Source organism: Rhipicephalus sanguineus, chromosome 3, assembly GCF_013339695.2.
Source record: "Rhipicephalus sanguineus isolate Rsan-2018 chromosome 3, BIME_Rsan_1.4, whole genome shotgun sequence".
Classification (NCBI taxonomy): Eukaryota; Metazoa; Arthropoda; class Arachnida; order Ixodida; family Ixodidae; genus Rhipicephalus; species Rhipicephalus sanguineus.
In genome coordinates this window covers 187,729,300-187,757,284 of record NC_051178.1, presented here as the reverse complement: position 1 = coordinate 187,757,284, position 27,985 = coordinate 187,729,300, and the positions used below count along the sequence as shown (strand labels likewise).

The following is a 27,985-nucleotide window of genomic DNA, read 5'->3' as shown; positions in this document are numbered from 1 at the left end:
CTTAGTCACTTTCAGTGTGATCATGAGTGCACTCTGTAGAGTGCAGCGCAGGAACGTCGCGGCACGCCGCGGCAGCCATGGTAGCTATGCAGCTCCCGATGCTCAATTCGGCCACTGTCCGTGTCTATGTGCTTTTGAGTATGTGACGCAGTTGATTTCGGGTATATAGCATCAGTTGTCGAGAGAAGAGTGAGCAATATCTAGCTGACCTTTCAATTTAATTGTAAATTCCACGCCGCATGCTATGCCATAATGTTTGGTTCACATTTTCATAGCAGCCTCGACTACCAATCAGCACCACTTTCTGACTATGTTCAAGATGTATTCCAGGGCCCCTTTAATGCATGAACGAGCAAGGCTTTTATCACATATTCCATACGAGTACCAAGCTCAAAAATAAGGACTAATAAAATAAAAGGTTAACAAAGAAAGTGGGAGGAAGGCTTCAATCTACCCTAGTCCAAGTAAAGCTTACTTGGAATTTTAGAAGCACTTACAAAATATGCCTTGCTATCAACATGAATGGAATGAAAGCACGATAAGTGAGAGCATATTCCAGTACCTTCATTTTTACAAGTATACCGAACATTATAAAGATTCATGATAAGACGTTGAATTTCAATGCTACAGCATATTTGGAGCAGCCTATGCAACATCTCCTATCACTCTATTAAATTGTCACACACAGGCTGTACCCTCACCCATTCTTCCAATTTATTTTTACAGTCTTGTTTCTTCGTAAATATGCCAAATAAGCTGCACTACAAAATTAAAGTGCACTAAACATATCTGTGTGAAACTAGTCAGCGACAGTGCAGTTCTTAGCAAGACTTCAGCAACATATCTAGTGGTTCTTAGTGACAAACTTTCAGCTTGAAGGGCATAATTTTTTCACACGCTTAAATTTGACGTATGTATTTAAAGTAAGGAGTCCTCTGAAGTGCAAGGTTCTTATAAGCTAGTTTGCTTGTCACAATATGCCTAGATTCCATAGTCGAATTAGAAGAACGATGACAGCAGTTTGAAGGTAAGCAAATTATGTTGTATTTGATATGCCTTCACAGTGCTGATCTAACACTAAAAACAGACCACTATAATAAATGTAAATCCATAAAGAAAAACTCAGCACCAATATTTGCAAAGAAGTGCTTTTCTGCAGAAGCATTATATCTACCATAAACGGGCTCACCTGTGAGGGCTGGAAATGAGCAACCGAAACGTAAACATTATTTTTTTGTTAAAATTAATGTTGCATATTAGTGATGAATTGACAAGAGAGACATGTTCATATGCAACCAGCACCTGCCAAATTTAAGTAGCTTGTTCTCTTTAATTCAAACATTTCAAAAAATGTAATTGCCTGAGGCAGAGAGCAAAGTTTCGTTTTTCTGATAGACCACACGAAGAGACAGACGTTACTTGCATAAGACCACACGCAGTCAGATAATCAATGAAATTTTATTAACTTTATAATCAACTACTGTATGGCACATAATGCCATAAGTGATGATGGTCCAAGCTCGTGGTATGCGTATTAACATAGAAAACTAGCAATTGGTCCCAATTAAGCACCTTACCCTAACTGTTTTGTGAAATACATTAGCATTTTCTTTAACAATGTGTAAGAAATGCTTTTTGAATAACGCTATATGCAGAGTGCCAATGTATTTCAAGATGCAGTTTGGGAAAACTCAAGGCATTACAAATATTGTGCTAATTTGGGATTTCAAGAAGATTGAGTCTTCAGCATGGGTTAGACTAAAGTGTGCAGTTTCCAACAAGTGAATGAATTAACTGAAAGTTTAACAGCAGGAACAACAGGTTGCAATTTTCCATGCATGTAACGTCTGCCTCTTCAATTAATGCCCCTGAAATTGCAAAATATGTGAAAAATGCTGAGTATGTGTAAAAGTGTGCAGGGGCAGTCTTTCTTTTTTCAGTCTAGTGCAAATTGTACTTAAGAGAGAAGAGGCATATTTTGTATGGAAGCTTGAAACTGATCAAATAAATTTGCGTCTTTAAAACACAGACACACAGGAGCTAAGGAAAGCATCACACCTTCACAGCAGCCAATGATCCCAGCTTCATTTAAACCAAAGAGGTTCAGATTGCGTGGTACTATATAAAGCTTATGATTACTACAAGGCGAATTGTATCCAAACCTAGAAATGCATCAAGCAATATGGCAAAAAGTTTTGCACGCAATGTTGGATGCCTCTTAAATGTTTCTGAAAGAGCCAACAATATGTCTGCCAAGCCCTAGCCACAAAATAATGCAGACAGACAGAAGGGCAGCAAGAAAACAGAAAAGGCAACAAGACAGAGCATCACCTGAAAGAAAATTTATTAATACACACACACCATATGCAAGGGCACATTGTTGCCTAGGGTTGTGCAAATGTTCTTATTTTTCGGGAAATAAACACGGTTGTAGGTCACCCTAGAAAAGGCATACAAAGAAAAAATTAGCCACAAATTACTCATGCACTGAACACTGAAAAGTACAAAGAGCATCTACTTTGCCAAATGACCTATAATATAGGTGAACTTGTGAAATTAATGAATGTCTTGTAATGAACATACACTGCGTCTTGCAGGCTAGCCGCGGTAAGGCTACAGAGACCGAGTGAGCATTTACACAGATATATTTTTTGGCATGAGAGCACGACAATAAAGCCACGGCATAGAGTAAACATCACTGTGACAGCGAGATGCACATGCCTGTGGATTACAATAACGAAGTTTATGTACAGTTGAGCCTACTCATGGTGAATCCAATCACAGCACAAGATTGGCTGCTAAAAACGTGACAAAGCGTGGCTTTTAAAAGTGAGTAATTAAGTGTGCTTCAGTGTAGGCAAGGAAATGTCTGGACTCCCTTGCAGAGACAAATGCTTATCTAAGCAATGCAATAAAATACAGTAAAGACCAGCACAGTGTACCGGTGAAGAACTCGAATCAACAACCTAATAATAAGAATCAGAGATAATTTGGGTGCTTGGATAAACATATCACAATTTTAGGAGGATTATACAGGATACTACCCTACATCTAAATCATGCCACCTGTTCTGCTGGACATGTCTGCATATCAGTTCAAACATGTCCACTAGTATATGCCCCAGGATATGAAATCGATGTCACTGATAAAAATTCAGACTATTTCATTGCCTTCATTCCCAGTGACAGAGTGGTTGTTGCATGTAGGACCCATTATAGGTAAGCTCAACTGTACATGCTATGTCAATGCATAGACAGAGTAAAACTTCCTACAGCAGTAAACATTACAAAAATACATCTGCAGAGTGAAAGTACACCAACATACTCAAATGCAATAATAAAAAACACTTACATCTAATAATCAAAAGTGCAAGTAAGCATTGGTACATTAAAGAGCAGAACAAGGTACTCCAAACCATGTGATCCCAGCATGCAATCTAAATCCTCTTACCATGCATGCGGTGCACTCAACAGAATACAAAAATTGCAGGTTTATCAGTTCTCAGCATCACAACAGTTTTAATGAACCAAAAGGAGAATATATAGAAAAAAAGTCATTTCCCTCTTCACAATGAGAAATATCTCGAAAGTGTATTATTGTTACTTTGTTGGCATTTTGTAAAGTTTTGGTACTAACCTAGTAAAATCAAATAAAAATGTCACAATGCTCAATTGAAATGCTGGAACTTCTACTGAAAACAACAACAAAAGTTATATATGTGAGCATTCAAAGACTTAGTGAATGTACACTTAATGTGGGCTTTACACTGACAATCAAGAACGTTCGTCATGGCATCATACGATCACATCCGAGGAAAGGAAAAAAAAAAAGAGAAGACTAGAATAAAAGGTACTCAAGAAAATGCACCTCAAATGAATAAATAAAGGCAAGTGCACACATTGAGGTGCAGTGTTCATGTCCAGGCTTCAAGCTTTTTGGGCACATATCATGAACAAAGAAATGAAAGTGAACACTGAGAACCTGGATATAGATATCCATTCATAATCTCGTCTTTGTAGCAATAAATGTCCCTGAACAAAAAAAAAAGTTTGCTCTGGTGTGTGCATGAAGTGCAAGCATTCCATTGCTGTCAAACGAGAATATAAGGTCAAGTCATTCAAGTTCATTCTGATTTGCAATAATTAACAAACACCCAAGTCATCCCTTGCATACAACTATTATTTCAAATATAGTTAAGATGTAAGGTCAGTGAAGGATAACTAGTGGTCAGAAGTATTCATAAAATGAGACAATACTTCAAGGCTCTAACGCAGTTAACCACTTATGAGCAACCACAGTCTGGATCTCATACTCATATTTTTTTCCCTACCAGGCAAAGTCTGCAGAAGCACTGCAACAGACCCAACCTTCGTGGCTTCCATGCTAGATAAGAGAATAGCTTGCATCTTGACAGCCTGTAGCTCTCAAGATTTTTTCTTTCTCAAGATATATATATTTTCTTTCAGGAGGTGTTGAGATGCAGGCAAGAGCAGCGTTGAAGAAATCTGTCAATGCTACTTGAAGTACAACAGCAAAGAGATATATCCACACTAATATCAAGCACAGATGCTGACCTATCTATCAGTGCTTTTAGGTTTACTCGGGAAAAAACTTTACCCTAACAAAGTGACTATAGTTCATGGAAGCCAGAGCAAATGACAAGATACTGGGGTGGCGATTCAGAAATAACATTATTAGAAGAGCTTTATGGGCAATTTGGACCCTCTAAGTTCTTTCTGAGGTCCAAGTTTAGTCTCAGGACTACGAGACAATGACATTATTCTCTATATTCCATTATGTAGCAACATTACATGTAAAAATAAAACAATTCTTATGTGCTGCCCCCTAGTATAGCCATCTGGTTGCTGATGCACACCCCTGGCCATCACTGAGACAGTTCATGGCCATGAAAACACCCATGCAATGGTTCCTCCATCTACTCAGAAGTTAGTTAAACTATAATTTCATATTAGGTTTCGTTTTGATATTACAGATGGTGTAATGAAGGCCTATGAACTGTTAGTGTTGGTCACGTCTCTGTTTTTCAGCAAGACATTTCCTTAAAATATGCATAATATTAATTATTCCTTAAAGAGAGCAAGATGCAGATTGTATTACTTGATACCATTATAATCTTGGCTCTTTGGTTGAACATCTTGAATTAAGAACCGTAACGAGAAACAGGAAACCAAAAAACACAAAGTGAGGTGTACACAGGATGTTTATGTATATTTCAGTTCATCTATATTTCTAGTTACACTGTCCTCGATATGAAACAAAAATAATTTAAAAAACTAACAAAATAAACTGCTTCAAATGGTCATTAGAACCAAAATTCACACCTGCACTACTGTGCAAGTTCTCTAAATGCTAGCCTTCCTGTTTTGCTCATTTTTTTAAGTTTGGCTACACTTTCCTATTCAACTTGTACCAGTCTACAGCCCACTTAGCCAAACAGTACCACAGCCGCGCCACGACCTTTGCCCGTCACGCCATGATAAACAAATGAAAACACTGAGTTACAAGTGCAGGAAAATTACCACTGCGCTATACTGCTCAGCAAGCTAGCTAAACCAATGCATGTAGCACACGCTCTGTTGTATTTCCCAATGATTGTTCACAGACATTTGATGTGCTGTGACCAACCTCACAAAAACTGAAAGATTTGACGCACAGCACTCAAGTGACAGTGTTCCAAAAATGGAACACACCATAGTTAAATGTTTTAGCTCTTCATGTGTGCTTGAAGAAAGTGCCCAACATACACTACTAGGGGTTCTAGTGTGCTAATAGAGGCCACTGATGAGGCTGCAACCACATTCAACCAGCTGCGCAAGCTGCATACCTTCATGCAGCTTGCAACGTTTCATGCCCACTTATGCTCACCGTTGATATTAAAAATATATATATAGATATATGGGCTTTCTCACTGCGATATAAGAAATAACGAAGATAAAAAAATGAACGCTACAAGGCACCAATAAAGGTTCATTTAGAGACGTAAACGCAATAACGCAAAAATCAGTGTTCTCAAGTACTGAAAAGATCAAGCCAGCTACGGCTTGCACCAAACATTTGAGAAGCAAGCTTCGGGCTGCACGCATACAATCTCAGTGCACCTACTTCAAGCTACACAGTTTGATACCGTTTGCATTCAATCAACAACTGCGCCACAATGTTTTCAAATAAAGTTGGGCATATCGAAAGACGGACGTCTCGTGCTCAACAACCGGTGACATTTTATGGCTTCCAAAATAAAATTCAAGGCTTAGTGCTTTGAAGAAGAATAGACGAGCATATCAATGATGCCAAGGAACTGCTTCCTCTTGTTTGTAGTTTTCACCTCTTTTGCCAGGGGTGCAACAGTGTAAGGGACATCATTTTCCAAGAGTGTGGAACTCTACAAAGGAATCTTTATGCGCGTGTATAAAAATGGGAAAAAGTTCCACACAGGAGTGACAATAATCTCTGGTCGGTACAGGCAATGATTTCCCGAAGCCTTCAGACACAACTTGACGGTCGAACATAGGGCAAAGCACCAAGGAGCAGTTTTCCGAGCAGCTTATAAACTGCCCTTTGTACCGATCTTCTCAATGAAATAGGGCATTGTTTATGCTGCTATTACAGAGAAACATTCTGAAACACTGATAAGCAAGGCAGTGCAGAGAGTGTATGTTGAGAGTTAATAAGCTGTAGTTACTGGTGTCATTAAATCATACTGGGTCAAAATGCTCTGGCCGAATAAAAAGTAACTGCTCTGTTTCTTGATACTAATTTCCCAGTACTAATTATCACTGCCTGCGCAATGACAAATAATCAAAATGAGTGCAGCTTTTTTCTATCGACACAAAGCCCACGCCCAGCTTAAAGCGTGCACACACTGGGAAAATATCCTGAAAGCCCTAACCAAGACATACGATCCCGATGGCAACACTGCAAATTAAATTTGACAGAGGGTTCGCTTAGGTGATTTCTAGCTGCATCTTTAAACAGTAATTACAGAGACAGCAAGAGCTAGTAGTACCTTAGAGGTTACTCCAGACATAAGGACATTTGTGGGAAATATTAAAGGAAGTATGTGAACACCAAGGGCGTAGCCAAGGGGAGGTTGAGGGGTTCAACCCCCCCCCCCCCCGAAAATTTTCAATTTTGCTTGCGTATATAACACGCACACATACAAACGCATGCACAAACGTACATAAAGTATGGCTGAACCCCCCCCCCCTCCCCCCCCAAAAAAATTTCTGGCTACGCCCCTGGCGAACACAGCACCTCATGCCGCTAGCAGGGATCAGAAAAATTATGACCTTATAACTGCATTGCTCCCACAGGTCGAGGAAACCAGCACGAACAGAGGTGCAGTTATCCTGTGCCTATGATATACACCTTTTATTCTTCCACAGTCACTGAAACGTACCTACAAAGTTAGTTGCACATACTTATATCTATCGAACATTAAATGCTCTCCAGGTGTTTTGTAGACGTCATACAAGAATGCACAGTTGACGCCCCATACACCATACGCATGCAGCACAAAATGACGCACACTGATGCAAGGCTGCCTACCAGTACTTTTCTCATATCGTGCTAGTTGTACTTAGAAACACTACGAAGGATGCGAGAGGTAGCACACCACTTCAAACAGCGTACGCAGAACTGCCTGCTTTAATGAATTACAGAGATAATATCACTAATTTATTACTAAACTACCTCAAACAGCTTTTACACATGTTTGGACACTCCTAACAAGGAATAATGGTTGAACTAACTCCACTTTCGGGCCTTCTTATAAAACGAATGCTCATCTTAACCTAAGTCCACAGCTCGTTACTTCATAGAAGAATGCAGCCTTGCTTCTTGCAATAAGGTCTGCTTTCCTATGTAAGAAATAATGAGGTAAGGTATAATTATCACAGTTTTATAAAGGACAGGAAGAAACTATCAGCCAAATAATTGAACCATCAGAGTAGGAACTACGCTTTCTAAATCACAGTGTTTCAAAGTTCACTCCTGTATATGGAACTATCATTTATTATTTAGATGAAAGCAATGGAAATCCAGTTGCACTTTAATACTGTTGTGAAGATATTAAATTACCAGGTGAAAAAGATTTCCTTTCGTTGTGTAGAGATAAAAAAAAAAAAGATTTCCGAACCAAAAAAAGAGCTTGTTTTAAAAACAAGAAGTTATAACCTTCAACTTTGAATCAAGAAACATGCCAGCATGTATGAGGGGGAAGGCGTAAAGAGAAATCACCAGAACTGGGAGAGCTTAAAACAACAGGAGTACAAGCCACCATGTAAAGGGGGGCCAACACGAACACATTGATCAATTAGCAACAGCACTGGCTGAAGGCACAGTCGCTGTCAAGAAAGGCAAGCGAACACGAGACTAAGCGCACAGTCTCTTCTAAAAGCTGCCAAAACTTCGCAGCGGGAACTTCTGTGCCAGCAGATGCACCGAGACTTGCGACGGCGTTGACTGCTACAACACAGGGTGTGCTTTGTGGAGGGGGCAGGGCATCAGCAAGAGGCATCACAGCACGACACTTTTCTATTACAGAGACCCGAGCGACAGAGACGAGAAAAACTGGGGAGCTTTGGGGAGGTCGGCCCTGCGAGCTTCAGCTGGGACAGGCTGCTGTGAGGGTGGTTTCTCAATGACAAACACTTGGGGAGCAAGAGCTGAGTTTACCCGGGACAGGGATCCCCGAAAGGAGGCGCTGTTGCGTTCGGGCAAGTGAAAGTCGCTCTCGTCCAGGCACAGGTCTGTGTCTGAGTCGTCGTCTCGGGGTCGAGCATCCTCCTAAGGAGGAGTGAAGGGGCGAGGAAAGGGGATGAAAGCGCTGGCAATGCTCTCAAAGCAGCACACAAAGGCTCAATGCAGCTAATCACACAAGGTCAAAGGGAAAGCGGTGGGAACGGGAAAAAAAGACTGCAACTTAGCAACAGTGCGGCACCCCGTTGCGTTGAAGGCATGAATATTTATGCCATCAGTGTGACACTGTTGGGCATGAAAAAACTGCAAGATGTGTGTAAAATAATAGATAGGCCAAGACTGTTTGATGAATTGATTGCTAGATGCACTGAACAGACCCATACACTACAAGGGACACTGCAGTGAAGGGCTCCAGATTATTTTAATTAACTACCTACTTTTTTTTTCCTGCTCCCTTACGTCTTAGTGCAAAAATGGTCCATCATACCCCTTTTAACATGTTGTGGTCATATACAAGAATTAGGCCAACAAGCCAATGAACACTTAAGCTACTGACTGAAGCTTCTCGATGTTGAACTGCGAATGCAGCCTCAAGATCAGGCTATTAAAGAACAGTGCCAAATTTTCTGGCTTTCAAACACATAGCATCCTTGTTTCTTTCACAACAGGTCAGATCCCCCTGCAATCACCATGGCGAAATCATGAAATCAGGGGCAGATGCACTGTTATTTGGCTTCATATCCTGTCCAGCACAGCGTTTTCTGGCTCATGTACCCCGAATTCCAATGCTGAGAGTGGTACCTAGCTTTAGTGTGCTAAGCTGACCTGGCCCTAACCAAGCTAAGCGCTCACTACCTTGCTGCGTAACAGGGAAAAAATAAATGACAAGCTGGAAGTGAATTCGACTGAACAGGAAAATTCATTTGAATGGGAAAGAAACACTAAAGGAAATGTCTTTTATGCTAAGCATACTAGAAACTATGCAAAGCTTACTACATGCTGTGCAATCCTTCTTGCACATGAGCACACTGCTACACATTTCAACCTGCCCCTGTAGGTGGAAGACACATTGCAGATAAAAACATAGCCCTAAGCACTGAAAAATGCTTACTATGTGCAATGACCAAATTCTTAAAGCAGGAAAAATGGGAGAGAAGTGGCAATACTGGATAAAACGCACAAAAGTTCCCACAATGTGTTTGGGCAAAATACACCACGGGATGTCCTAGTTCACAGTCTGTCTCGACAGAAAGCCTGTACATATGAAATGCAATGAGTGTTCTTACATACGTTGCTTTTATAAGCAAAGTAATGCAGCACAAGGATCCCCTGAAGTGCGCCAGTACAGCTTTTACATGCCACAATGCAACAAGTGCACAGTGCAAAGCTACTCAATTCTTTACACTGCTGAACCTAGTCAACAGCCACTGGTCCAAGGCATGTGCATATGTGCCATTACAGATGGCAGCAATGCAGCTAACTGTTACTCGCTAGCATTCTTACTTTTGAAGCCTTGCATCGAAGCATTAGGCTGCTGCATTAAAAAAAATTGCAAGAGACATACTGTTTACACGACCTTTCTAAAAGTCACCTTACTATCAGTGGAAATAAAGCAGACAGCTTCAGCCAGGAAATAGACAAACCACACTGAGGAAAGGCATAAAAATTTTTAATAATTGCTGCAATTTGGGCGACATTACCTAGCGAAGTTAGATCAGTAGTTACGTAAACCACACGCTAAAAAAAGGTGACAAGAAAATTTTGAATTCGCTGGTCTTGAAAGTAATGCTTCGACGTCTTTTCACGATTTACTTTTTCCATATCAGTGAAAAACTAACAAGAAAGCCTTGTGGCAGCTAAATCATTGCTGGAAACAGATTGCGTGACCTCCGACCAATTAATATAACTTATTAACCAGAATGTCTAAATGCATAATGATTCAGTTTGCAGAGATCACATTGAGTTCAGCAATGCACAGGGCAACCCATAACTGCAGCAGCATGTAATATTAGACTAGTTTGCCTATCATGCCTTGATGAAATAGAGCAGTACAGTATGAAAGCAGGTTGAACAAAGAAGTTGCAGTATTGGCAAAGTGGCAATTTTCATATACCAGGCTATTACTACTCTGTCACAATAAAAGACAATTCACTCATTATGTGCCTTTTTTGTTGACCCTTATTAGTATCACTTTAGGATGTTCCTTAACGGCAAGAGATGTCTAAATATAAAAAATAATTTTATAAGTTTCATGATAGATAGGCTCTAACAAGAAGGCTCTAACAAAATAAGTGGTGCAGGGCATAAAACAATAATACTCCAATGGCCTGCCTTTGAACTAAAATAAAACTACCAAGCATAACTAGAGGACAAGCAAAAAAATGCATGTTTTTGACTAGATGATGTGCAAACACTGCACTTTTTTTCCACAATAACAGTAGCGACTTCTTAACAAGCAAATATATCATTTTACATCTCAGATCCCTCAGACTGCATACGCAAGTTCACAAAACAAAAATATTTTCAGCTTTTCAGCTAATCAACTGACAGAGCTGTACTATCGCACCTGAAGAAAGCGAGGAATAATATTGGACCCCTTTAGTCCTCCTCAAGATAGCCAGCTTTCCACACAAGATGTTTTTTCTAAGACTCTTAGGCAACAAGACACTTCACGTGAAAGTGGAGCTTGTTGCGATGTCTGGCTTACTTCAATAGTTTAACAAGACTATTGCTGCAGCATGAACTAAACCTTTGTCGTAGCGTAACTAGGTGTGCTTTATTGCGGTTAATCTTTCTCCATCTAAAATTTTGACCCATACACAGCACCACTAGTGACTGCTCGGAGAAAAATCATGCAAAGCATAGAAATAGACACATAATAGAGCAAGTCTTTAAAGCTTAACAGTAAGTCATGTACAACATAAGAATGAGCAGAACAAAAAATATTGACAATGAAGTGGTTACAAGGGCCATTGCAAAAGACTCAAACATGTTAGTGCAGCCTTACATGCATGCACATTTAACAAGCAGGCAGCTGACAAGTGCAAGTTAGGCAGCAGCATTTCTAATTGAAGCGAGAAGAAAGCAGAACAGTCAATAAGCAAACAACTCAAAACAAAGATAACAATATCTAACAACAGTCGAGATATACAGGTCACACAGAACAGGCGGCCTACCATACTGTGTTCACAGAACAAGACCAATCACACTGAAATGTCCTTAACAATACACAACTGTGACACAGCTATGCAAACAGTCTGACAACAAAAACGAGACTTCTTTCTCGTGACGGCATAACTTGCTCATCTCAGTTCCGTTGTGCTGTCTGTTTTTGACATGCTTACATGTAGCAGGCATTATACTTTTAAAAAACTCCTAGACAGCCCTATGCAAAGGTATTTTCCTAAATTTCTGTGCAAGTAAGACCAATGTAACTGTAACATATCCCGTTAAAAATGTGTCTACGCCAACAACCGTAAGTACCAGAGAAATATAGTACGAAGATGCTAGCTCAATCACTCAAATCATTCCAATAATGTCCACAGTAACTAACCATCCAAGCGAATTACTTGGGTATCCTTACAACAATGCTAAGAGTGACTGAAATACATATGTTAACAGTGCAGCTAGAACAAAACCTCAATGCCAGTGTTTGTTTTAAAAAGCATGCATAAGGTTCTAAACTTGTACCTCGTTCCACGTAAAGCACAAAGAACAAACATTATGCTGTAATACAGAGGTTATCACCGTCAGAGTGGCAGCCCACGTGGGTGTGAAGAGTGCCAACAGAGAAACACAGATAAGTAGTAGTGAGGCACAATTCTGAAAGGAGCCATGCATGGATTTCGTCCCAGCCATGCCAAAAGTAACAGAAGCGCAGATCTAGAACATTTCTAACGGGTACAGCGAACATGAGACTGAAAGAAGCAGAAGAGACAAGAACACTTCTACGCTTACTTTGTCCACTTCTTTTAGCCTACCTTTGCTGTTCCTTGCACAAACATGCACAAGCTTATGTGTTTATGTGCAGTGGTGATGCTGTGAGAATAGCAACCCTCACAGGTGCTGTAACAGCAACAGGGCACCGAGGGTGAGTAGCACAGGAGAGGGCATGCAAGGAAGGAAGCAGGCAGGCAGGAAGGGCAGCTAGCGGTGCAGCAGGCAAAGCAGCAGGACAGCATGAGAGAAGGGCGTCAGCAGTCACTGTGATGTGGGTGGTGGGAGGCCCGCAAGGAAACTGACGAGTCAACGGAAAGGGCCGAATGGGTGCTGAGCTTGAGCGAGCCGGTCGGCGGCTCGTCGTCGCGCATGCCCCCGTCCTCCTCAAACCCACAAGTTGAGCTCGTGTCCCGCGCAGGGTGGTGGTGGTCGTTCATCTGCCAGAGAGTGGCGCAGGGGGCAGAACTCTTGCGAAAGGGGTGACACCGGCGAGCGAGGCAGCCTCACCTGCATCAGCTGCTCCGTGGAGGTGAGCACGTGGGCCAAGGGCAGGCAGCACTGGGGCAGCGTGTCCAGAAGCGTCGGGCGGCTGTGCGTCAGCAGGGGCTTCATGAATCTAGGGTGATTGTAGGAGTCAAGGAGAGCAATCATAGGCATGTGCAGGGTTCCCCATCAGGGGGGGGGGGGGCCAGCGCGGCAAAGCTTCACTTGCAGCTCCCCCTCCCCCCCCCCTTTCGGTCGAGTCTAAAAAACAACACGCCTCACAATGAATGAAACAAAATGAAATGAAGAGATGACATCTTCTCACAATGGACTGCCTTTGGTCCCTGGTTTTCCAGGAGTAGGAAGTAAATTGTTCCTGGATTGCAAAATCAGGAGTCTTTGGCCGCTGTTATCGTCAAAAACCTACGTGGCCATAACCCTGATCTCTAAGCAATGATGGCACAGGTTTGACTGAGTAAATGTATGGGGTTATCTTTGCTTCTCCCCCCCTTAGGTGATTAGGGGGGGTGATGACCCCCATCCCCCCCCCCCTTGCAGCGTTTTTTATTTATTTATTTATCTATTTATTTATTTATTTATTTATTTACAATACTGTAAGCCCTCACGGGCTGTTACAGGGGTGGGAAAGCGCAATATACAATATTAAATACAATATTATGTACAAATAATTTCCAAATGACGCTGAAAAACTTCAGTTGACTCATAATCAACAAATACACCGGCATCAAGCTTATGAGGGCAATGCATACAAGCCTCAGTGATTGTAATCTGTGCGGCCTTGTAAGAGGCTGTATTTTTTGTGGAGAGAAAAGTGGGAAAAGAAAGGATGAGCACATACCATCCCATCTGAAACTGTTTCATTAAAAAATGTACATGCACGTGTGTATGCCTGGATGCACAATTTTAATAAAACCATTTCAGATGGATAACTATTGACCTTTGAGTCAATAGACTATTGATTGGAAGGCCTTCCAAATGCCCGTGTGACACGGGTATAAGTCTGTTGTTTTCTGTATTGTTTGATATTATGCTCGAAGAACAAGGGTCACTCAAGGTGAATTTTTACAAACTTCTACGAGCAAAACCTCTACTATAAATTCCTGATACACATGTTCTGTAAAACTGCACCAGCAATAATAACTTAAAAGTGTTTATAGGAGCGGTCAGAATCGACAGGCCTCCGCAAGCGTGACCGCAACACAAAGGATACTTCACGTCAAAGTTGTACCACTTGCGTACAAGCCACGCCTTCTCGTAGGGTGTCCTTGTCTCTGGCTGTGGTGGTGGGCTCTGCAGTTCTGGTGGTGTTTGCACCTGGCCAGCCTGAACAAAAGAGAAAACAATGCAGCAACGATGTCATGCTTTCAGCCGCCATAACGCATGTCACCAATGAAACTCAAACTTTTTCACAACAAATCCAGAGCTGTTAGCGATAATGCGAAAGAAAAATTTGGTGAGAGTAAATTAGGTCTTCTTAACACGGATCTAAAGAAATAGACATCCAGATGAGAATAGGAAAGCCTGGTAAGTAAGTACCACACTAGTAATATAAAAAGCTTCTAAAGTGCATCATCTAAAAAAATTAAACAGATTCTCAACTGTACAATATTAAATGAAAACTTCCGAGATGTTCTGTCACACAAGAGGCTCGTTTCTACGACACGCTCTCGGCAATTTTTGGTGCCGTCATTTTTGTTGAAAGCATGCACCAACAATTACAAAGTCATGAAAACTCCAGTAGCAATAAGCACACTGGCACTTATGCTTTTGATTAACTGACATAACCTAGTCCTAAAATTAACTTCATCAATTGCAGAAGCTTATGTGCCATACGTTGAGCTTACCAACATGCTCGGCACTGTATTCTTTTTCTCTTCTCACAAGCAGTTCCACAATAAACAGGACATTAGTCAACAATTTCAAGCATTGCATCTTTAAAATCATGCAGGCAATTGTCAGCAAGCCGACTGCGCAGGCATTAGTGCGAAAATGAACAAGTCCCTGCATACACCCATTCACATGCTACACAAGCCATGCAAGTTCAATGGCACTAGCATGCGTACTGACCGAGACAAGTTTTTTTCGTCTTCTTTCTCCGACTTAATTCTTCACTCTCATAACAAAACATTCCCCATTTTTTATAGTTGTTAAAAATAATCTAAACACTACATGCACCGAGGCATGCAATAACTTGCTCTTCATACATACCTTCTTGCAAAGGCAAAAATTATAAAATTTCGGCCTGACAACATCTGACACCAAGGCAAATTATTGAAATCTCGTGAATCCTTCACAGCCACAGTGCTAATCAAACCATAGCTGAAGAGCGAGATCAACGCTCAGGACTTCAGGCAGAAGTGAGATATGAAACATGAAATTTCAACAGTCAACAAATTAAGTATTCTTTTAATGCTTCATATTATAGGCTAAAATTCGTCACATGTGTGAAATGTAGCGTCAAAATGCAGCAACAAGGCAATGGAAGACTGAGCTACATCACAGATGCAGGGTGCTCTTACGTAATGTGCACAAAGCATACACTTATGTTATACACACAGCAGAACTCCCTTGATGTCAACATGCAGCAGCTTTCGAACCTTTTTGTCTCTTTTATATTACTGTTAAAGGCCATCCCCAGGTTTCGGCAGTGTGAGAAGATAAGTATCACATGGGTGACGAGCGTCTACAGAATGCCACACCAACATACACCGCAAAAACACCTAACATTAAAAAGAAAGCAGTTGCGTCTTTTTCAGAAAACCCACTTTATCAGCCATACCAAGCAATTTCCAGTCACATGCACCACCTACAATGCACAGATATCTAGCAGCAGCAGAAACAACGTAGGGATTCCCACAAAATATGGAGCGCACAGAAATGTCATTGGAAATGCTCTGGGCCACAAGAAAAGAAGAGAGAGAGAATGAAAGAGGTGATCAAAGTGGGGATCCACAATGTAATTGTTGCATGGGCCCTAGTTTTCCGATAGGCGTTTCAGTCGCAATGCCTCTATCTGCAGGCGCGACTCCTATTTGATTATTTCCCATGAGTGATGACACGATAGAACATCGAACATATCAGTGAACATAATAGGAATTGTCTGCAGCTAATAACATTATGTTTGGTTCGGAAAATGTAATACAAGATAATTGTATATTTAAGAGGTGCACAATCAGATGTAACAAGAAGTTTGACGGTTGGCTCTGTGTTGCTGCTGTTAATGACTGTTTCTCCCATCGAAAAGTCACGAACTACATATTTTATCTCATGATGCCTGCATCATAGACAAGATGCCAATACCAGCAATAATTATTTTTGCAGTTATGAAGACTGGCTTAAATATTGACGCTGTTGGTCCGAAATTTCTTCTTTAATGTTTCAAATGTGCTTACAGTGAAATATATAAATACGAAGGCCATCAGAACACAATCAAAATTTGCGACTGAAGGAAACATAGGGGAAAGCAAGAGATGAATGTCCTGTGCGAACACTGTTAAAGGCAGTGGGAGAAAGTATCAGTAGCAGGGACAGAGGGTTGCTCCCCTTCTCGTGCTGTCACCTCATTATTTCATTTACTTTTTTTGAAGCTATAACGAAAGCCTCTCTAAAAGTTATTCCAGCAGAATGCTCTCTGGGCAGCACTTTGCAACTTGTAGCATCCAAATTTTTAATGGAGCCCCATGAATGGTCCTACAACAGAGGCATACTGAATCTACGGCAAAATAATAAAACAGACTTGAACTCTTCAGCTGATCAGAGAAGTACAGCTTAACAAAGCCAGTCCCCAAAGCACTGTACGTACATTCCCATAAGCTCATCTACAAAGCCCTTTTATTAGCCCGAAATGCTTCCCACAAATGCCAAGACAATCTTAGTGTCCTGTAGGCCCTGTATGTTTTTTGATGAACCACCAATCTCATATAGCAAAGTCGTGAAGGTCGATAAAAACGAGCTGAAGGACAATTTTTCACCACTGGTCAAGCAAGAACATGTATGCTAAACCTTTCAAGTCTAACACCATTGCTCCTAGTCAACAAGTAAGACATATCCTCCTTTTGAGGACACAATGGTTCCCGAAAGTGAGAGCTACCAATTCTAAAAGACAAAAGAAGCTTCACAACAGTAAAAACGAAGTCTGAGTCAACCCCTATTTATCACCTTTAAATTCTGGGGTCGCAATAATAGATGTCGCTGATGATCACAAGAAAGTGAGTAGCCTCACTTCAACGAGAAGTAAGAGGATGGTGAAACCTGTTCCAGCTACGCTGCTGCTTGGCATACTGTCGAGGCCTACACCCATAATATAGCCAAAGCAGAAAACTGTGAACGTGGCATTTTCCAAACCCAAATTCACATCCTCTTGTCTGCAAGCTGGGTCTCAATGAAACCTACACCATCTTGTGGAACTATACACCATTTCATACATCAGGTGCAACAGTGTGGAAGCTATGCAAAAAATTCGGTCAGCAAAATGCGCAGGTCTACATGTCTCGCGCTTAGACTTTATCACTGTAAATGTGGCTTCCGTGATTGGCTCTGGCTGCATCGCAGAGGCCTTGATACGAAAACAAAGACGCTAAGCAATCCAGAACAACCTACTGATTGACAACCGCATAATTAATGTGGTTTCTTTGTTTCTAAGGCACAAAGCATGTCCATCTATTACTCTATCTAAAAACTAAAGAAGTCTTGTTACGGAGGGTAAAATCACTGACCTATTTCTTGGTGCGAACGCATCTACTACAAGAAGTCTTGCTAGCTTCCATATCGTTGCACCTGATGTATGAAACGAAGTATAGGTACCGTCTTCCAGCAACAAGATGGTAATGTTTAGGGAAAGGATACTCCGCAATACAGAGGGGGGCATGAAGGGAACCTGCATGCTCCTCCCTTCTCACCCTCGTCCATTATAGGCATCACCTATTTCTTAAGCGTTATCAACTGACATGACCAGGAACAAGCTTAAAGAAATACTGACACAAAATTTCGTGGCCGAGATAGCCTGCGGGATCGATTCCCATGAATGTGCGTATATCATCTGCAAAATATTAACAGCGAATATAGCTTGGAAGGTGCTTTACATGAATTTTGAAGTTCACATGCACAATCCAGCGCTGTATGCCGCACCTCGCGACAACCCTTGAAAGGGATTCGAAGGCAACCACCCTAATTCCCCCACGTCACCATGCTGCAGCCAATACAACAAGTTATGATGACGTGACAGTAGCCACTTCTCTTTTGCCGCGCTTGCACTAGCAGACTACTTTTCAGCGGCTGCTCACGAGTCCGTGGCCGCAGCGCACGTGTTGAAAGTTTTGTGTTTGGCGATACTGCTTTTCAGTTTTCTGTTAGAAAGGACTTCTTGATTTCCTTGTGCTGTCAGGGCTGCAGACTGCTCAGAAGTGTGTCAACAGTTCTGTGTGCTGACGTGGTCGAGCGTTGCACACGCTAGGTAGTGATAGTTACACCCAGCGGCCTGTAGTTTCTGAAGCTCTCTCAAACCGAAACTGAGACTGGTCGGTAATGAGGAGCCTGTAATTAATTATCTGTCGCACACTGCAGCAAACGATGTGCCGTGTTATGACTAACAGGCCCCCAGACAACACAATGCAGCAAAAAAACGCGAGGCCAAAACTTTTGTGTCGGACCCCTTTAAACAAGATGTCAAGCTACTATGTATCTTGATAGTATCGCAGCATTTCACTGCTCGCCCCCACTTCGAGGCGTGATCTGGGACATTATTTTTCCTACCATTCTGGCAAAAGTGTCTGCCCACTGACGCAGCATCAAATAAGTTAATTCACAACAGGATCGAGCTCCTGTAGACCAGTTCGCATTGAGGTAGGTATAGTGTTGCTGTATCACAAACGCCTACTATGAACGTGTTTTCTATGCATAGAAACATTTATGTCCAATATTAGTGCACATCCACAAAGCACTCTTTCCATAATCTAGAATGAAAATTTAAAACCTCTGTCGCCATGTTGTAAATTCAATTAAATTGAAATTTACGTCACACACCCACAATTCTCGCAATAATGTCACTATATAATGCCTTTTGCCTATCATAGGAGCTGCCATCACAAAAGGTCCTGTCACTAGTACCTAGCAGACAGTATACTACTTGGACATAGCATAAAAAATATGTTAGTGGAAAAATTATTTATAACACTAATTATTGGTCACAATTTTACTACAAACAAAAAATTTCATCTTCTCTAGGTGGACATGCTCATCGCAATCATTTCCTTAACTGAAATTTATACACAACATTAATGGTCCTTGCTTATGACTAATTAAATGCAAGATGCCATGTGTATGTGGATTCAAAAGTCTTTGAATTATGCCAATTTGAGCACCTAAAGAGCCCCTCACTAGTCTTTTGGCGTTGTGTATAAACAAACACAGCGGCAATCATGTCAACAAAGTGTGAAATGGCTGTATTGCACGAAAAAAGTTGAAATTTCAAATAGAATGGTGCCTTGCCCTTTCTCTCCAGGTAGTCACGCCTCAAAGCGAGTCAAGCTCACACAGACTAATGCCCTTCACAGCACGCACTGCTTGCAATTCACTAACAATACTATGTGACTTAGTTTAATCCAATGCAGAATGCGTAATGCCGCCACTGGAAATGCGCAGTAAAGTAAAATAGAAAACGAACAAAGCAGGAAATCAAGGTAACATGATGTGGTCCCTTCATTCCGATACATGGGAGAAAGCACGGAACGAAAGTCACCAGAAACTGCTAGCTGAGGCAAAGGGGAAGAGTATCTGTTGATAGTGTTGCTTACGTCCTAGCAGCATGATAACAGGACTGTTCAATTTCTTCTATTCTTGGGGACAACCTTCTTTAGCTATGCAGCCAATGCTATGGAAGCAGAACCACTGCACACGTACTGGAATACACCGGTAGTCTAGAAAGGCAGGCTTGACATCATTTTTGGTTTTTGTTTTGATGGCGAAAGTGCAGAGCTTATCTAAAGACCCACATTGAGGCTAGGAAAGAAAGATCTCAGACACATTATGATCTATAGATCAGATACTATATAGATTGCTTATGTTTTGACTTCACTAACTACGGTAAGCGTTATCCGTCGTGATGAATGTACAACGCATGCGATGCATCCGAAACGCGCAAATGTGTCAAAGTTCCTGCTGGTGTGCCTCAGTGTCTCTCACTGGTCGAACACAAAGTACTGCTATCACATGAGCATTCCAGGAAATATGCATACCATTGATTGCATGCCATAGGCACATGGCACCATTTTGCTGTAGAGTAGAATAAAACACTTTAGTAATGGAAAGCATTCTGCAGTATTATTCAGCATAAATGTTCACTTTCGGTTTATTATAGCAACAAATGCATCATTGCATTTACATCGTCAAAAATTAACGACTTAACTTTGGGGCTCTATCACATGGTGCTACAACAAATGCACTCTGGCTCTGTAGCTTTGGCAAAATAGCCACAGTAACTTGTCCCTGAGTATATCTCCTCCAATAATGAACAGACTTGAAAAATTCTTGTTGTAAAATTGTCCCTAGATGGCATCTTGCAAGTTCCAGTGCATAACCAAAATTTGTAATGGAGTCTGGTGAGGGGCACTTTAGTAAGAAAGCTATTAACTTTTTGGTAAGCTAAGAATAAAACTTGAATGCAAAACTGGCATTATTAAATAAGCTTGGCTCTAATGCGTAAATATTACCCTAATGCATAAGCCTTCATCTATTAGGGAACAGACTTTGTATAGCCATAGAAAACAGACAGCAAAAGGTATTTTCCCAGCCCTTTGAAAGTAGTATCTGCCCAAATTCAATTACTCAGCATCAAGTTGGAGGTGACAATGAAAAGAGATGAAATAACATTCCACTGTGCTTAAGCTACTCATACTGCAGCGCGGTAGCATCTACAGCCCCCTACCCGACTTCCGTGTACCACTGAGCAACAGTGCAGCGCATGCCACTGATTTGCGAGTGCAAAGCAGCATTACTGTGCTAACTTAGGCCCGCTGACATTGCACAATAATGCAGAAGCCATTCCAAAAGCTAAAAGCTAGCAGCATAGGCAGTGCAAAGGAAAGCTCCTTACCACCCCATTTTGAGTTGCCTGATAACCCTGAAAGGTGCAAGAGAACAATGTGCACCACTTTATATGCAGCAGTAAAAAACCTATTTGAAATACTCACAAACACAAAGCGTGGCAGAAATCAAAGCAGTTTAAAAGGCCTCACACTGGATCCCACAACCAACAACTAGCAAACATATATGCAGACAGAAATGTAATTAGTGATCCCAAACCATCAAAGCTTAAAGCCATACGAGACATAAGTGAAACAGTTGAAGTGCCTTACTGTCAGGGGACACTGCTTTTTCAACCAAACACTAACCAATACACTAGATACCAAAGTAACTATCATATTCCTCTATTAGCCCCGAGAACGAACACTGGCGGCGCGGCAGTTGCAGCGATGTGACGTCACGGCAAGGACTCGTTTGCTCCGCGGCTGAGGATCGCCTTTTTCTGCGCCCGCCGCGTACCCGCTCTTTCGCGATACGGTGGTGATTACTCCTCATTCTTGTGATGAAAATCTACCAAGGGAGAAGGTTGAAGTTTACACTATACTAGCGAAAGTTTAGCAAGCTGCAGAAAGTTTGGATAATATAGTTTATAATGGGCGAATTCCCGTCCGGACGGAAGCTTCAACGTGAAAATGGTGATGCACGAGAGCAATACATTTGTTGTTTTCACCGCGTACTCCAAGACATCGGTGCTAAGAAGTTTACGCTAATGGTTCTAACTTCATTACAACTTGGCGTAGACTCCACTGTTAGAACACGCGTCCCGAAGATTACAAATTAAATAAGGGCGTTTTCAATTCACTAACTACATTGTGGCTTATCGTACAAGTGATGTGTGCCTTTGCAAAAGATTATCTAGGGATTTGACAAAATTGCGCTTTCTGCAAGAAGACTTTAGATGAATCTGTCTATCGTAAAGAACCACTTAATAGATCCGAGAAAAAAACAAAATACTGCCACGCACACAATGGTTTCGGAAATTCTGAGGTGTTAGTATACTTGGATTATTATGTAAACATTTCTTCTCAACACTCGTCTGGGATTATGTGGTCGTATATCCCGATTTGCATGAACTGCTGGTCCGATCAACCGCCGGGTCACAAGCGGTAATGTTAAATTCTCGTGGGAGCACTGTTGATAACAATCGTCTGCAAAACAAACGCCTGAAAGTCGAAATGAACACTTTGAACTGTTTCGAAGGCACTCAGTAACGTGGCCTACGTATTATTTGAGCGTTCTTCACCTTAATGAGTCAATTAATGGTCTCGCACGTCACGTCCACATAAAGGTTCATGATGCTCAGGGGTATATCAAATGCAAAAAAAAAAAATAATTAATTTATGAGCTGGCTATCTAAACTGGTACTTACTATACAAGTGTAACAGCGCCGTTGCTACGATGCTGCATGAAGACACAATCTGACAGCAATAGCGAGTCTCCGCAATTAACCTCAACTATTTTATGTTGTGAAATGAAGCCCCGAAATTATTGCAAGAAAAACGTGAAACTAAATAACATGATGAGTGAGCGAGTACACAAGAAAAACAAACACAACTGTGGCGGTGTTTTCGGGCGAGCGCTTTCGAGATATTTTGCGAAGCTCAATACTGCATGCGCTTTGGTAATCGCGCGCGGGGCTTGGCACACCAGCAAGAACGCTGTCCGCCGATCGCGGATGCGTCCAATGCAAATAACACTTGTGGAGGCGAAGCCATCATATTTTTTAAAGGAATCGCCCGTGAACAACGCAACCTAATAATGTGAATAAGGTGTCTTGCATGTCAAGACCACGGCATGATTGTGAGACACGCTGCAGATTAAAGGGATACTAAAGAGGAACAATGAATCGATTTAGATCGATAAATTGTGCTCTCAGAAGTCTAATGTCGTTAATTTCGCCATCATAGGTTTATCAATAGAGGAGAAAATCAAGTTCCAAGTTTCATTTTTAAATTTTGCGCCGAAATCTCCCCGCATGACGTCACGGATTTCAAAGTGTATTTATCGTTTTTTGGCGCCATAGACTCAACAAAATTACCCCAAACTTGGTATGTTAAGTCTATGGACCCCTCAGAGGACAATGCACTTCATTTTTATCGATTAGGAACTACGTAGTCCCTAGTAGGCACCGTCAAAATATGTGACGTCACGGCGAATGGTGCGGAAACTTCTAGGGGACGTCGCCACCCACATTTTCTTTTTGCACGTTTTCTCGCTTACTAAGCGTCTTCTTGCAGCAAGCGCGGTGTTTTTGTCATCGTGAAAGAGTATTTTACTAATATGAGAAAAATCATTTTGCTCTTTAGTGTCCCTTTAATTTTGACCGCCTCGAATTATTTAACGTGCTCCTGCATCTAGGCAGAGGAATGTTGCTTTTCACACCCTTCGGCATGTGGCTGCTGTGGTCGGGAATCAGACTCATCCCCGAAGTTAGCAGCGCGACACAACAACAAACCTGATCCTTTCAAAGTGTGCACGACGGTGCGCAGGCACCGTTGGCGACTGTGAAGAAAAAATGCATATAACTTTTGTCGTTTTACTAGGAACATTATCGATGTTGTTTTCGTCATTCATCTGAATCTTGAGACAGGCAAAAAGCGAACATAAACATCGGAACAGCGCATGAAGCAAGTGCGTGATATGCCGGCGCGTCATGGCGGGCGTCGAAGAGTCCTTGCCGTGACGTCATCGATGCCTCCCGCCAGGCGGCGCCACCTCAACTTCTCGGGGCTAATAGAGCTAATGCTTCTGGCTGAATTTCTTTTGTGTTTAAGACTTAGTTCTCTATGAATAAACTTAGACATACTACAGGGCTTAGCACTATCAGTGACATACTATGTCATTTTGCTATCGTCTTCAGCATCTATATTTCATGTTTTATTTAAACCTGAAAGGCTGTCATTTTCTATTATACTGTTGTTCTTATCTCGCCAGGCAATAGGCACCATATGCTCAGTTGAATTACAAGCACAACGTAACTGAAATAATATGAAACAAAATAACTGTATGACTGCCAAATGTAATCTGTAATATGGTATTCAACCACACTCAAAATATTAGTGTCATGATGACCGTGCACTTTTGGTTATAGCCCAGACACAGCAAGCCTGATTGTTGGATCTGTTCTTCTTTAATGATACAAGTCATGCATGCCACAATGACACTGCTTCCTCAAAGCCACCGAGGTCACAGAAAGGCTGACAGCTCCAAGCTTACTACTACAGATATTTTGGACATTTCACTATATGCACACTGACGTAGCACATGTTTTCTATGACAGAAAAATAAAAATCCAACTAAAGCTGCTATGAGCACCACAAATGTTACTGGTGAAAAATCCGAAAAGGACAAAATAAAACTATCCTTGTCCTTGCATTTTAGTAATGCTTGCAGCCCTACCATAAAAGCCCAAAAAATTTTACAATTGTGGTGTTTTACATGCCAGATTGCTGATCAGATTATGAGGCATGCCATGGTGGGGAACCCTGAATTAATGTGCACCGAAGTCTAAGTACGCGAACATATTTGACCCTAAGATACCACCATGGCTGAGATTCGCACCGACACCCTCGAGCTCAGCAGCGTAATTCCATAGCCAGTGAGCTACTGTGGCAGATAAAATACAGGTAGTTACAGTGCCCAAACCCCTCTCAAGAGTAGTTAAGAAATTGTGTATGCTTCCTGAAATTATCATGACAATATTTTAACAAAGTGCCGACATTAAATTTTATTTTCTTCTTTTCTTTTTTTTTTTTTTTTGCCAGGTAAAGGAAGGCCCATACCCCCAATACCCTTAAAAAATACATTGCCAAGCATAATGGTTCAGTGCATAATTTACTATAAACCCTCTTCCTGTTCCAACAAATTAATTGTGGTCTCGATATCTTGGATGCAGTTTCATCATGACATACTGGCTTGCTCCCTAACTACGATCACTGTGGCGTGACACATGAGCACAGCCAGACGAAAATCCACACGCCTTTTTTTTTTTGAACAATATAATCATTCCCAGCTTTATCACTCCACATGATCTTCTGTTAATTGTTATGGTGTCATGATAATTTCGATGACACTGTGTTAAGCCCCAAGCTTCAGCATCATATAGAAACATGGTATTTCCCAGCCTTTGCATGTCCTAAACCCTAAATGTCTTTTTATATGCAACAAATATGCGATAAGAGTTTCTATGACTTCAAAAACATACGTAAGAACTCCTATAAGCCTGCCTTGTACCTGGGCCACAACCACCCAGCCATAGGCTATGTAATGGATACAAAAAGAGCAGCAAGAAGAACAAGTGAGTCTTGCTTTTCCACAAAAAACCAATGTAATTCTAGCTTCACTAACCTTCCAACTTTCCACACAAATGCTACATGTTTACAGTTATTAAATACAGCTACTGGCCTGCGGTTGCCACTGAATGACACTACTAAAGATAATTAAGCAAGCCTAATTCGTTGCCTGAAGTTATTAACTGAAAAGCTGGTCAATAAAGGAAACCTTCACCATTTCTGGGACTATATTTCTAAACTGGTTACAACATCTTCCACTGATATCAAGCCCATTCAGAACAAACTTCACTGATGTGCGTGATTAATTCGCTACATCTGAACATTCCTTAGAGATTGACCGCCCATAAAGAAAAAGAAAAATGGGACAAAAGCTTAACGAAAAAGAAAGTCAGAAACAGATTTTTTTCAACAAACGTTCAGCACCGAAGCCGCCAGTGACCAGAATCGCCAATTCACGGACAATGCACAACTGTTTTTACATTTTTTCTATCAGTACCTCAAAGCCTATAGAATCGCCTCCCCATATTATTGCAACAGCAACTATATGGAGACTCCAGGCATATTTTTGCCCATATAAAGTCGAAACTGATATCACCCCACACGTGTTAGCCTGTGTGGCTAACTAGTCACACAGGCTAACAGTCCAAATATTTTTGTAACTATATTTTTGTAATAATTGATTGAATAAACAGTGACTGATCGATTGAGTGATAGATTCTATGTGCAAGTGAAAGCATGCAAAGGTTGCTGAAGGTCGTGGCTTACGCAGAGATGAAATGCATACTTTAACCAGCCTGGCATGGTCGCCCGCAGTCAACGCTGCATCTTTAGAATGAAGCAGCAGATGGCTCATACCTTTGTCTATGTTGTGCTCTCATCGCAAAGTTTGCATTGAAACCATAAACAGTATGAAGGTCACTTCGCTCGCTGCAGTAGCCGTGTTTCCGAATGCCAGTGTTTTGTTCAGTTATTGCCAGGGCGCATGCTAAAAGAGTGAGCTGGAAGCCTTACTTCATATAACATTCCAATTTGTTACTATCGCATTCATTGCTTTGCCCTTGCGGCGAAACTGCAACTTTTTTTCATCACAGGGCAAGTAAGTGCACGTGAAGGTGTTACATTTGACTTTATTCAATAAGCATGAAGAAGCATGCGAACCTTCTAAGACAGCAAAGACAAAGAAACTCCTGAAAATTTTACCTTCGAAGCTGCACAATTTATGTTGGATTCTTAACCATCCTTATGAATATGTCACTCTGAAGTATGCCCACAGTGTGTCTTGCACAGTGAACTGACCAAGAAATGTGGCAACAAGACAAAGATTGACATAGGTTGTAGCGAGTCAAGTCTTTTAAAAAGTTTTCAGTTCTTAAACATTCATTACAGTACGGAAAGGCAAGAGTACAAAACATGGACCCAAACAATGTGTCCCCGTTTACTACTACCGCAACCGCACATCATGAACCCTCATGACCATGTTCAGCATACTGACATTCACGTCTTCTTATGCATGCTCATTACACCTGTGACAGGGAGCCATTGCCCACATAAAAATGCTGAAGGCAACAATGCCTTCATACATAACAAATGATCATTCATTACAACTGGAACTGTTGCAAGAGGACCTAACAGTAATAGTTTTGGTCACACACAAGAAGTAAGCCTACCTCACATTTTGACTTCATTCACTCTTCAGTTACACCTGGCAAAATTTCACGACAGAGTTGAAGTCTACACTCCCGCCCTGAGCCCATGTTGCATTTCATTAAATGCAACGATGCCAGACAATATACAAAAGATCCAGTGTTCATCAGGCCCACACACTTTTAACAGTTTCAAAAAAGACAATAGTGCCAGAACCAGCACCACTCCAAAACGGTGTCTTTTGATACAGTTTTTAATTTAGCATTAACTAATACATCTATACATTTAAATTAACATGAAATAGTGTCATAAAATATATGTGATGATGTGTGGTGTAAGATACTCATAAATTTATTGCCAATCTGGTGTGCACTGTTTAAATTGACAATTAGACAGACATAGGTGCCATGCAGGGTGCTTCAGTGATGAGGAAAGCAAGCATAATTGCACGCACTATGTTGCAGTCAGCAACACTGCGACATTGTCAGGTAACAACATTTCCAACACAATCCAAAGCAACCCTAATCCAGGGCATTCGACTTTCCAATATTACGGCATGTCAAATAGGACTCAAGATCCACAAGCAATAGCTTTTGTGCACAGAGGCTTGATCCCTAAATGCATGCTCTGCCAGATGATACAGAACGTAAGCTGTCTACCTGTCTACCTGGTCAGCTACCACGCCTTAGAATCAAACCAGCAGCAGTGAAGACGAGTAGCTAATTGCACTATATGCATGAATGAGTAAAAAAATTAATTACAAAATGGACAGCATTTGCTTTTGTGTTGGCAGGCAATCACGAAGTATT

General features: G+C 41.3%; 1 protein-coding gene across 11 annotated transcripts in view; it reads right to left on the bottom strand.

Moving 5' to 3' along the window:
* The window catches only part of LOC119387859 (sodium/hydrogen exchanger 7), a 66,387-nt gene that overhangs the window by 12,860 nt on the left and 25,542 nt on the right, over positions 1-27,985 (bottom strand). For 2 of the 11 annotated variants that reach the window (XR_007415469.1, XM_049413714.1), the window contains exons 14-17: positions 21,251-21,277; positions 14,372-14,484; positions 13,165-13,273; positions 8,695-8,805 (exon numbers count right to left, since the gene is read on the bottom strand). Coding sequence is in view for 8 of the 11 variants with exons in the window: in XM_049413714.1 (XP_049269671.1) it covers positions 8,695-8,805; positions 13,165-13,273; positions 14,372-14,484; positions 21,251-21,277 (360 nt within the window). In the remaining 3 variants the exon portion in view is untranslated. Of the gene's footprint in view, positions 1-2,327; positions 8,806-9,340; positions 13,095-13,164; positions 13,274-14,371; positions 14,485-21,250; positions 21,278-27,985 lie in introns of those variants that run through there. The other 9 variants (XM_049413716.1, XM_049413717.1, XM_049413718.1 and 6 more) reach the window with 9 other exon arrangements.